Source organism: Salminus brasiliensis, chromosome 4, assembly GCF_030463535.1.
Source record: "Salminus brasiliensis chromosome 4, fSalBra1.hap2, whole genome shotgun sequence".
Taxonomy (NCBI): Eukaryota; Metazoa; Chordata; class Actinopteri; order Characiformes; family Bryconidae; genus Salminus; species Salminus brasiliensis.
The window spans coordinates 28,518,230-28,529,075 of record NC_132881.1 but is presented as its reverse complement, the minus strand read 5'-3'; the positions used below and the strand labels follow the sequence as shown (position 1 = coordinate 28,529,075).

The 10,846-nt window shown below is 39.4% G+C and overlaps 2 protein-coding genes across 2 annotated transcripts; both read left to right on the top strand.

Annotated features, from left to right (window-relative positions):
* LOC140554082 (toll-like receptor 4) lies at positions 1 to 2,988 on the top strand. Its single transcript, XM_072676893.1, has 3 exons — positions 1 to 118; positions 410 to 576; positions 691 to 2,988. Exons 1-3 carry the CDS (start codon positions 32 to 34, stop codon positions 2,876 to 2,878), a joined length of 2,442 nt encoding a protein of 813 aa, XP_072532994.1. The 5' UTR covers positions 1 to 31; the 3' UTR covers positions 2,879 to 2,988.
* A 2,257-nt stretch (positions 2,989 to 5,245) lies between these two features.
* On the top strand, positions 5,246 to 9,634 carry ftr14l (finTRIM family, member 14-like). The gene is made up of 6 exons (XM_072676892.1): positions 5,246 to 5,662; positions 6,232 to 6,327; positions 6,445 to 6,678; positions 6,840 to 6,999; positions 7,099 to 7,158; positions 9,037 to 9,634. Exons 1-6 carry the CDS (start codon positions 5,246 to 5,248, stop codon positions 9,558 to 9,560), a joined length of 1,491 nt encoding a protein of 496 aa, XP_072532993.1. The 3' UTR covers positions 9,561 to 9,634.
* Positions 9,635 to 10,846: the final 1,212 nt, after the last annotated feature.

Genomic DNA, 10,846 nt, shown 5'->3' with positions numbered 1-10,846 from the left:
GACCTTACTAGTGAGATACGGATCCTATAATATGCCTGCCTTTTGTCCGAATGGAGGCCTATTCCTCTACGTCCTTTTCATTTTTGTACAACATGGAATTGGAGAGGAGTGCACACAGGTAGGACTGACTATGAAAATCAATTACTTATCAATTATTACTACTATATTCCTAACTAACTAAGTAGACTGTAAACAAAACATAGCCTGTTTTTGTTATTCAACTCAAATCAACACCGAAACATTAGTTTAATATTTCCTTTGGTTTAAATGAAACTAATAATTTTTTTAGAGGAACACGCAAATCTATAGGGAAGCCTGATGTAGCTATGCTGATCCGCTGACTGTTAAGCCTATGTATATGCACTTAAAAGCCTCTCAGCAAATCATTTTGCATTTTTGATTGACGCAGATTAATAAAGATGGATGCTATTCCTGTGAAGGAAGGAATCTCACTTACATACCTATCAGTTTACCTCCCTCTGTGGAGATACTGGACTTCAGTTTTAATTTCTTGCCCGTCTTAAGAAGGTCTGTATTCCCTCAGCTGTATCAGCTGCAACATCTAGATCTCACAAGGTAAACGAGCTTTGTTAACGCAGTGATCGATCGCTGACAAGCATTGTTTCCAGAACAATTCACTTTTGAATGGAATTTAACATGGCAGTGTTTTTACATGTCTTGACCTTTCAGATGCCACATCCATCATATTGCTGATGATGCTTTCCTTAATGTGAAGAACATCACCACTCTAATTCTCACCGGAAACCCTGTCTCATATACCGGACCTCATAGCCTGAACTCGTTACAGAAACTACACAGATTAGTTCTGGTGGACACTGGCCTGTCCTCTTTGAATGTCCAGTTCAACAGTCTCACCAAGCTTCAAGAACTAAACGTTGGGACTAACAACATTCAGTCCATGGCTCTTCCACCGTTCATGACACATTTCAAAGACTTCTGCTTGCTGGATCTGCATGCTAATAACATTTCCATCTTAACAGTAAACGACACAAACATCCTTCGAGAGATGAGCGGAAATATCACACTGATACTCTCAAGGAACCCGATATTACACATAGACCCAGGAGCGTTTCGCAACATTCACCTCAGAGAGCTTAATATTCGTAGTGCTTTTGTTTCACCTGATGCCCAAAGGGAAGGTCTGAAAGCCCTCAGTGGTCTTAATGTTGGCAAACTCATCATTGGAAACTACCGACTGGATAAAACGACAAAGACATCTGATGCTGATCTTGACGGCCTGTGCCTGATCAATTTTGAAGAAATAGATTCTATGCATGCTGGTTGGTCGGCCTCTGAAGTGCAGTGTATTGTCAATGCAACGAAAATCATCATTGAACAAAGCGCCATAAAAGCATTGGAAAATGTTCCATTTCAACGGGTTAAAGAACTCCTCATAATTGCCAATTACATACCTGTGACACTGGAGCTCTCGCATCTACATTCTTTAGAAAGACTTGTGGCAGGTCAGACTAATATCATCCTTAGAGGTCTTAATGACCTGCCCAAACTCCAGCATGTAGATCTGAGTAAAAGCAGACTACAGCTACATAGCTCTTTCAGGGGGGCGCCCAACATTCGCAGCCTTAATCTGAGCGAAAATGGACAAATGTATATAGGTAAAAACCAGTTTTCTGGGCTTAGTTCATTAGAAGTTTTGGACTTGCACCTAACATCTTTGGGTGGACTAACTACACAATTTGAGCTTTTTAAAAAGCTCCACTATTTACAATTTCTGGATATTTCATATTCAGAAATTACTTTTAGAAGCACAATGAGCTTCGGTCGTCTAAGCAGTCTAAAAGTACTAAAAATGGCAGGCAACTATATCCAAGGAGATGCATTAAGTTATTTATTCGAAAATCTCACAGCTGTGGAAATACTTGACATCTCAAACTGTGATATTGACAACATAGCCTGGAAAACCTTTAACAATCTCCAAAGTTTACAGCAGTTATTGCTTAATCACAACAGACTGATGGTTTTGGATTTTGTAACCCATCCAAATTTAAAAGGCTTAAGATTATTAGAAGCACACAAAAATAATATTGCCAGCATCCCACTTAATATCCTACAAAATCTGCCATCAAATCTCTCTGTTCTTGACCTGTCCTTTAATCCGATTGACTGCTCTTGTTCACAAATAGATTTTATATCTTGGATCAGTAGCCATCAGCAAATTCTCCCCCAGTCAAACAACATTTTATGCAAGTCACTGTCACACAACTCGAGGCAGAGAACCATTGACTTTGACATTGAAAGCTGCATACACATCAGAAGACTCACTATTGTTCTTTCCATATGTGCTGTGGTTCTTCTAGCGCTTGCATCAGCTTTGGCCTACAGGTTCCAGTTTTACCTGCGGTACGGATGTATTCTGTTTAAAGGTTATAGGGCCCCCAGACACCACGAATTTTCCTATGACGCCTTTGTGATCTATTCCAGTAAAGATGAATGCTGGGTACTGGATGAACTGGTGGAAAATCTGGAAAATGGAATACCACCCATCCACCTGTGCCTCCACGTGCGGGACTTTGAAGCAGGCAAGGCCATCACCTCCAACATTATAGACGAGGGCATCATGGGCAGTCGTAAAAGTATTGTGGTCGTGTCTAAACACTTCATCGAGAGCTCTTGGTGTCGATTTGAGTTTGAAGTGGCCCAGTCCTGGCTAGTGACTCAAGGCAATCCCAACATCATCATCATTATTTTGGAGGACGTGGAGGAAGAGAAGACTAAGAAAGTGTTTGGGCTTCATAAGTACCTGAAAAAGAACACTTACCTGAAGTGGAGCACAAACCCCATGAGTAACATGAGGTTCTGGATTCGTCTCAGAAAGGCTCTCATGACCAGAAATTGATGCGTTCACCTCAGTGTTTAAATGAACTGGTAACACCTTGTTGTGAAACAGAATTACAGACAGTATTAAACCGCCACGGTTACGCTTTCCTGTCTCTGTTTAGATGAGGAAATATGTAGAATGTATTATTTTGTTTGATTTGTTTAAATAAAGCTCTATTTAAAGCCACTTTTGTGTCTGGAACTTGGCTTTAAAATAGAGAGGAAGTGAGAGTTTCTGAGTGCAGGTCAGACTGCCCTTTTGCCCATAATCTGTAGACCACAGCTATGAAAAGTCTAGTATAGAGAGAAGAGTAGTAGTGGAATAAGCCTCTGAAGAGTTCTACAGTCCAATTCACTTTTTGCCTGAAGAGGATAAAGCAAAACTAATAAACTGAAGGAGGAGGTTGGCTGTCAAAGTCTAAGTGAAAGGAGTCAGAGAAGTAGTGATAGTGAGGTTAGGGATGTATTTGCTATAGAACTGTTACACACAACAGTTCACAAAACAGGTTCTTCTATGCAATCACTGCAAAGGAGCCTTTTTGGAGAACAGAAAGGAGAAATTCCAGACATTTCCTCTGATATTCAGCTGTCATACAAGCTAAAGCTATTTTGCAGCATGTTTTTAAACCTTGGCAACCACATAATTTCTCTGATGACATCCTGTTTAATTTTTTGGGTCAGTTCCTTATTTCACATTCATCACATACATATGTAAACACACACCATTGTTGGAGATCACTCCTTCTTTTAATTTGACTGCTTTTTGCATGGATGGAGGCGTATTCTTCCTTTTATCTCATACAAAATGGAATGAAAGAGAAGTGCACCAATAGAAGCATCGCTATGTCAATCAATTACAGGTCTGAATCAAGCAAGGTCTTCTGTTTATGTACTAAAACACTCTCAGTGATTATTTTGCATTTTGAATTGACACAGTTTAATAAGGATGAAGGAAGTTTGTGTCCGTGCGAAAGAAGGAATCTCACTTACGTACCATATCAGTTTACCTTCCTCTGTGGAGATACTGGACTTGTGTGTGTCTCTGAGTCTTGACAGGTAGAGTAGATCGCTAGCTACTTATTAAGTGGAAATATTAGCTATGTCCACTGGTTACATTACTAGTTACAATGTTCCTTTATAATCCCAAAATGACATAAGATGTAGTCATCAAATGAATCAAACAGCTCCTATGACAAAATTAATACAGCTAGTTGTTCAAGATCAGTTTCTCCAGGTCTCCTCATTCAATCCATTAGGGTGAACATTTTGGCTTAATCATATTGTAAAAAGAACGTTTTTCACATTTGTCAAACTATTGCTTAATTGTATTTATTACAGTGTACAGTTTCCTTAGCGCTACACAATGACACACACACACACACACACTCATATATATATATATATATATATATATATATATATATATATATATATATATATATATATATATATATGCCTGTATACTGTACTGTAATGTGTGTAGTATGTGTATGGATGTGTAGTAAACTGTCTGTTATTCATTCCTTTTTAACAAGCTGGACAATAAAGTTATATTCTATGTTCTATTCTAAAGTGACATAAAAAGAAGAACACAAACAGTATAACATTCTATTCTGATATATTGTGAATATAGTTTAATACAATATAATAAAATATGATGGTCTACAAAGTCTTAAAAAAAGCATTTAAATAATAGTTCCAAACTGTGTGATTTCATAGTTTTGTGTCTTGTGGTCTTGTGACTACATTAAATCATTTTGTCAATAAAGTTAGATCCCAAAAATAATATTATTGTGATGCCAAACAAATTGTGTACCTTTTTTTTATTTCACATTAAACCTATGGATATCTGATCATGTGGTTGAGAGCATAACGGTACCCAAAACATGGGAAAAAATTGAAGATGATAGACTGGAAGATCATTAACACACAAATTCCCAGTCAGGAATTTCATACATCAGAACAGTCAAACAATACCCAGCATGAGCTCACACAGTAATTATGCAAATACTTTCAAAAGTTCCCTTATGTATTTGTGGTTTTCAGTCTGTGTCCAATCTGTGAAATCTTCACTTCCCTGTTTTACTGCATTAACAGCATTTTGAAAGTCACTTCTTCTCCTGTTACCCTAATATGGAATATGTTTACAATCTGGCATGTTTTTTTCTTTTTTTACTTTTTGCTCCACCCTTGAATCTTCCTAGTCACTAGTCGTCATCTGCCACTCCTCTCCATTTTTTCTCTCCCCCAACAAGGCATACTGGTTTACCCTACAGTGTGTTCATTGTTCACATACCCCCATATAAAGCCTGTGACACAACAGTTTCAATGAAACTAGACAGCAGGCAGAGACCTTGCACACAAATTTACACTGCAGAAGCTGGAAATGTCTCGGCGCAGTAGTGTGGCTGACCAAGGCCGCTTCAGCTCCATGGGGAAGTCCCAGAGGAGCGACTCATATGGCAGATACAGCAGTCCGCGACCCAGCAGCCGGGATGGTCAGCGGAATGTACTGTGTGACTTCTGCTTGGCCAAGAAGATGAAGGCTGTGAAGTCCTGTCTAACATGTCTGACCTCGTTCTGTGAGACCCACCTGCAGGCCCACTACGAATACCCAGCACTAATGAAGCACAAGCTGGTGGCAGCAACGGGGCAGCTGAGAGAGAAGATCTGTGCCGAACATGACAAACTGCTGGAAGTCTTCTGCCGCTCGGACCAGATGTGTGTTTGTGTCCTGTGCCTCATGGAGGAACATAAAAAACATGACATTGTCTCAGCTGCAGCAGAGAGGACAGAGAAGCAGGTGCGAGACACTTCTTTACTACCTTTTTATACTAGAGGCAGTAATTTGATCCATAAAGAAGCAGGGAGACCTGGACTGGCTGCCACATCTATTTCTCTTTCTATTATATGAGTTATTTTAATATAGTAATAATTGCTCCTCTTCATCTATTTCAGCCCTATAGATCTATACATAGTTGCACATGAAAGACAGAGTTCAGTGAAATATCTCCTAATGCTTAATGTGGTTGGTCAGCCAAGACGAGGTTAGTGCCCAGTGCATTTGCTGTTTGCACTGGTCCTCTGAGGCTAATGTCAAGTCAATATAGCTTATAGCCACCAATTAGCATCTTACAGAACAAGACCTAGACAAAGATTTAGTCTAGATGGCTGCTGGTACTGTTTAGCTAAGAAATATGTCTTTTTCAGTTTTTATAGACGACAGTATGTCTTACAGTACAATAACATCTTCAAGATTAGTGTACTTGATGTCCAAAAGCTAGGTGAAGCAAATAAACTCAAAATGAGCCTTGATTGGCTTCATATAGGTAAATTTCAACTTTTATTAAGCATTCACTCTGGTCCCTGCAGAAACAGCTTGCGGATAAGCTGATGGCCTCTCAGCAGAAGATTGAAGAGAAAGTGAAGAAGTGGCAGGACCTGAGGCAGGCCGTGGAGTCTCTAAAGGTGGGGCTTTAATGATGGAGGTGCAAGAGGTGACTCTGAATGCCTACCTTTTTTCTGCTGTGTACAGCTCATGCAAGCCATGGGTCAGCAGGACTCTCTTCTGCTGTTTTTTCACAGCACTCGTCTCAGAACGTGCTAGAGGAGAATGAGAGGATCTTCACTGAGCTGATGCGAGCGCTGGAGAGGAGGTATGTGGACGTGAAGGAGATGATCAGAGCTCAGGAGACAGCTCTGATGACTCAGGCCGATAGACACCTGGGCCGAATGGGGGAAGAGATCACACTGCTGCGGATGAAACACAATGACCTGGAGAAGCTCTCAGGCTCTGACGACCACATCCATTTCTTACAGGTAGATGAAGAGAACAACCAAACTTTACTGTGACTGAGACTTTTAAAGACTGTTATACGTGATATGTGCCAAGTAATTATAAACATTATTAAGTTCTACAAATGACTGAAAATACTGTCAATTACAGTTTGATACAGCCTACATTTCTCCTCTGGCCACAGAGCTGGCAGTCTTTGTCTGCACCCTCAGGATATGAAGACTTGGCCAAAGTGGCACTGGTCCAACAGCACTCCTTTGATAAAGCAAAGAAAGCCATCTCTGAGCTTAAAGTGCAGTTAGAGGATGTCAGTAAGGAGGAACTGAGCAGGATTTCATCTGCAGGTTGGTATGATTAGACATTTCTGCTGCCATCTGTTGCTATAAGGGGACTGGGCTTGCCTCATTTTACTGCATAAGCGTGACAGTGCATTTCTTTTACAGTAAGAGAAGTCCAAATCCTGCAAACCCTGGAGCCAAAAACAAGGGAGGACTTTTTACAGTGTAAGCTGCCTTTTTCCACTACTATTGCACACCAATCACACACCTCTATAAATCTGTAAACTAGCACTAAACACTGAGAACTTACACTCTCAATGGTTTGAATAATACACTGTAAGGAAAAGTGTGTGTGTCAGTAAAGCAGTAGTTCCGGTTTGCAGAACAGGTTTACAGCCAAAGGTTTCCATTCCTCAAGTCGATCTCAGTACAATAAACATGTCACTTGTCCAAGCTTCCCAAGTAAAAATATAGCCTACGTTAGTACATGTACCACGTCAACAACGATACAGGAGCATTACTGTAGCCTCCAGACTTCTTCTGCATGGACGTCTGGATCTGCTGTAATTTCACTGTGGAAATGGATGGATGCCATTTGCCATGACTCTACGTTCATCTCTGTTATTGTAGTCACTCGTCAACGTGTCTGAAAAAGAAGTAAAAGCCTTTGGTATTGCAACATGTTCAGGCAATGTGCTCTAACTGGAATTCAGGTTTCCTTGCAGCTCAGACCACATTACAATAGCTCAAACTATGAACCTCATCAGGACAGAAATGTTTCCTCCATGGATTGAACCCTGTAGCTGCTCTGACCAACATAAATGCTGTAGATTCATTGGAATTAACTCGTATGACCTCTCCTGTAGAATCCCCATTTTGGCCATGTTTTTCATTGGATGGTCATGACGCAGACATTTAATGACAAATATTGTACAATTATTGATATAATAAAATATATTTTCAATAAAATCTAAATATTCTGGCACAACACACAAGACCAGCTAGCTAGGTGGATAATTTAATGAAATCCAAGAGGCAGATTTTATTGTGTTATTTGTTTGCATTTTAAACGATCTGTGCTCATTCCCAATTCCCAAAAGCATCTTAGTGGTAAGAGTATTCACTCTACCAATTAAGAAACAGCTTTGTGTTCAGATGCTTTCACATCCACCCAGGGTCAGTTAAACTGGCTTGTGGGCTGCTAAAGCTTTTGTGGTCAGCTGTGTGTGTGTGTGTGTGTGTGTGTGTGTGTGTGCTGCAAGTTAAAAAGGTTGGGATCCCTGCCACAGAAAAATCAATTTTTCAGTGGATAATATTTTAAAGAACCATATTTTTAAATGGAATATTGGAGAATGAAGAACTTTTTTTTAATTAAAGAACATACACGTATTGTAAAGGTTAAAATACAATACAATACAAACAATACTGATATTTATTAAGAATGTTAAAAGTTACATTACATTACATACAACATAGCACATCTACTTCATCTTCACTCCTAAAATAAAGGTTAAGATGCTTTAATACCGTTTTTTAAAAACCTTATAATACCATGTTTGTCTAAAGACCCATATTTGTCTAAGATAAGTAAAGAGGGCCGATGTAGTGCAATGGATAACACCACTGCCTGCTCGTAAGCTACTATACCATGTGGGAAACTGGAGTTTGATTGCCAGTCTGGGTGACCAATTATTGGCTATACCAATAACAGTCCTTGGGCAAGACTCCTACCACTACATTTCACACCTCTGTAATATGACTACATTTGTAAATAAAGAACTTTTTAGAGGTTTAAAGATGTGGCTGTAAAGACCACTTGCCAATTTCTTTTGCATAATTTATTGGCAAGAAACCACTAATTAAAATGATTAGTATTTCAAATCCTAATTATGCCATTCAACCACGAGGGCATTAGTGAGCTCAGCTGAAGTTAGTTGGTTAGTTCTGAACTCCACTCTTAGGATCATATGCTGCAGATTGTCAGCTATGGGTGCACCTTAAAGTGACTGATGTCACTCATTAGAAGGGGTGTCCAGACACTGGACAGTACGCACATAAAACCCCCCATCCTGAGGTATCTTTGTTATGCTTTTTTTTGTGCAGATTCCTGCCACCTTTCGCTGGATCCACTGACAGTTCACCCTAACCTGCACCTCTCTGAGGGGAACACAGTGGTGCGGATGAGCAGTGACCCAAAGCGGTACCCTGACCACCCTGAGCGCTTTGATCACTGGCAGCAGGTGCTGTGCAAGGAGGGCATGTCTGGCGGGCGTTACTACTGGGAGGTGAACTGGACCGGTACAGAGATTGACATCGCCGTGACCCACAAGGCCATTAGCCGGAAAGGCAATGACAATGTCTGCAGCTTCGGCTGGAACGACATATCCTGGAGCTTGTACTGCTCCGACTCCAAATACTCCTTCATGCACAACAACAAAAGCACCACTCTCGCAGTGCCCACTTCCTCCAAAATAGCAGTGTATTTAGACCACAAGGCTGGAACCCTGGCCTTTTACAGTGTGTCCGACACGATGACTCTCCTCCATAGAGTTAACACCTCGTTTGCTCAGCCCCTCTACGCTGGGTTTGGAGTCTGGGGCTATGGAACAACTGTAAAGATACTGTAAAAAGATGTAGAGTTTACAATATAAAAAACTTTTAAAGATAAATGTTCCTAAATGTTTTTTGGCTTCAACTTGTTGTTCTAGGGGAGCTTGTTTGTTGTAATAGTTTTGTGGATTTTGAAAATGTATTTTACACTTAAAAATCAGTTACAAACATGGGTTTATTAAAAGCCTTATTAACATCAACCCAAAGAACCTTTTTTAAGCACTTTATTAAAGAGCATTGTCATAATATTTCATAATGTCTTTAGTCTCTCCAGTTCTGTAAGTTGCCATTCACTCATTAAGGTTATGCTTACTTAAAAAGGTTCAATTCTACTGACTCTAAAACTAGATGACTGTCAAAAAGTGAAAGGGAGAGGATTTTGTAAACAGTAGAGGGAAGGAGGTTGCTAAGACTATATCTAACCACTAGATGGAGTAATTCCATATATTTTGGTTCCAAAGGACATGGTAAATAAATGACTGTAGGTGTGATTGGGTGTCACTGTGTTCAGTCCCTCTGTGAAGCCCTGTCACAGTTTGAGTTTTTTAAACACTTTTTTTTGGTTAAAAGGTTAAAATACAAGACAATACAAACAATACTGAAATATTGTATATATTTTGTATTGCATAATACAAAATAAAGGTTAAGATGCTATAATACCGTTTTTAAAAAACCTTATAATACCATGTTTGTCTTAAGACCTATATTTGTCTAAGATAAGTAAAGAGGGCCGATGTAGTGCAATGGATAACACCACTGCCTGCTAGTAAACTACTATACTATGTGGGAAACTGGGGTTCGATTGCCAGTCTGGGTGACCAATTATTGGCTATACCAATAACAGTCCTTGGGCAAGACTCCTACCACTACATTTCACACCTCTGTAATATGACTACATTTGTAAATAAAGAACTTTTTAGAGGTTTAAAGATGTGGCTGTAAAGACACAATTTATAACAAGATGTTTTCTTCTACTGAAAAGCTTCTTTGACGCAACAGTGGAACCCTTTTTAGTCCTATGTGGAACCGTTTTTAAAGGTTTAAAGGACGAGAGTGGTGTAACCGTTTAAGCATTTGTTTACTTATCAAGTTATCTGCATTGTGTAGAAATGTGTGGGCATTTCTGAAGGTATAGGTTCTGGGAGATCTAAAAAATATAGATAAAAAAAATTAAATAAAAATAAAACAAAATTTAATTAAAAAAAGAAAAAAGAATAACAATAATCATTTAAATCTACTACGCAGCACTTTACTGATATTGCCTGCAGCTGTACTCTAGGTTGACTGGTACCATGGGAAATTA

Excerpts from the sequence above, each read along its gene's own strand:
- LOC140554082 (XM_072676893.1), top strand. The coding sequence starts at position 32 with ATGCCTGCCTTTTGTCCGAATGGAGGCCTATTCCTCTACGTCCTTTTC. Across the intron at positions 119-409 it reads TTGGAGAGGAGTGCACACAG|ATTAATAAAGATGGATGCTA; the intron begins GTAGGACTGACT and ends TGATTGACGCAG. Across the intron at positions 577-690 it reads CAACATCTAGATCTCACAAG|ATGCCACATCCATCATATTG; the intron begins GTAAACGAGCTT and ends TTGACCTTTCAG.
- ftr14l (XM_072676892.1), top strand. The coding sequence starts at position 5,246 with ATGTCTCGGCGCAGTAGTGTGGCTGACCAAGGCCGCTTCAGCTCCATG. Across the intron at positions 6,679-6,839 it reads ACCACATCCATTTCTTACAG|AGCTGGCAGTCTTTGTCTGC; the intron begins GTAGATGAAGAG and ends CTCTGGCCACAG. Across the intron at positions 7,000-7,098 it reads GAGCAGGATTTCATCTGCAG|TAAGAGAAGTCCAAATCCTG; the intron begins GTTGGTATGATT and ends TTTCTTTTACAG.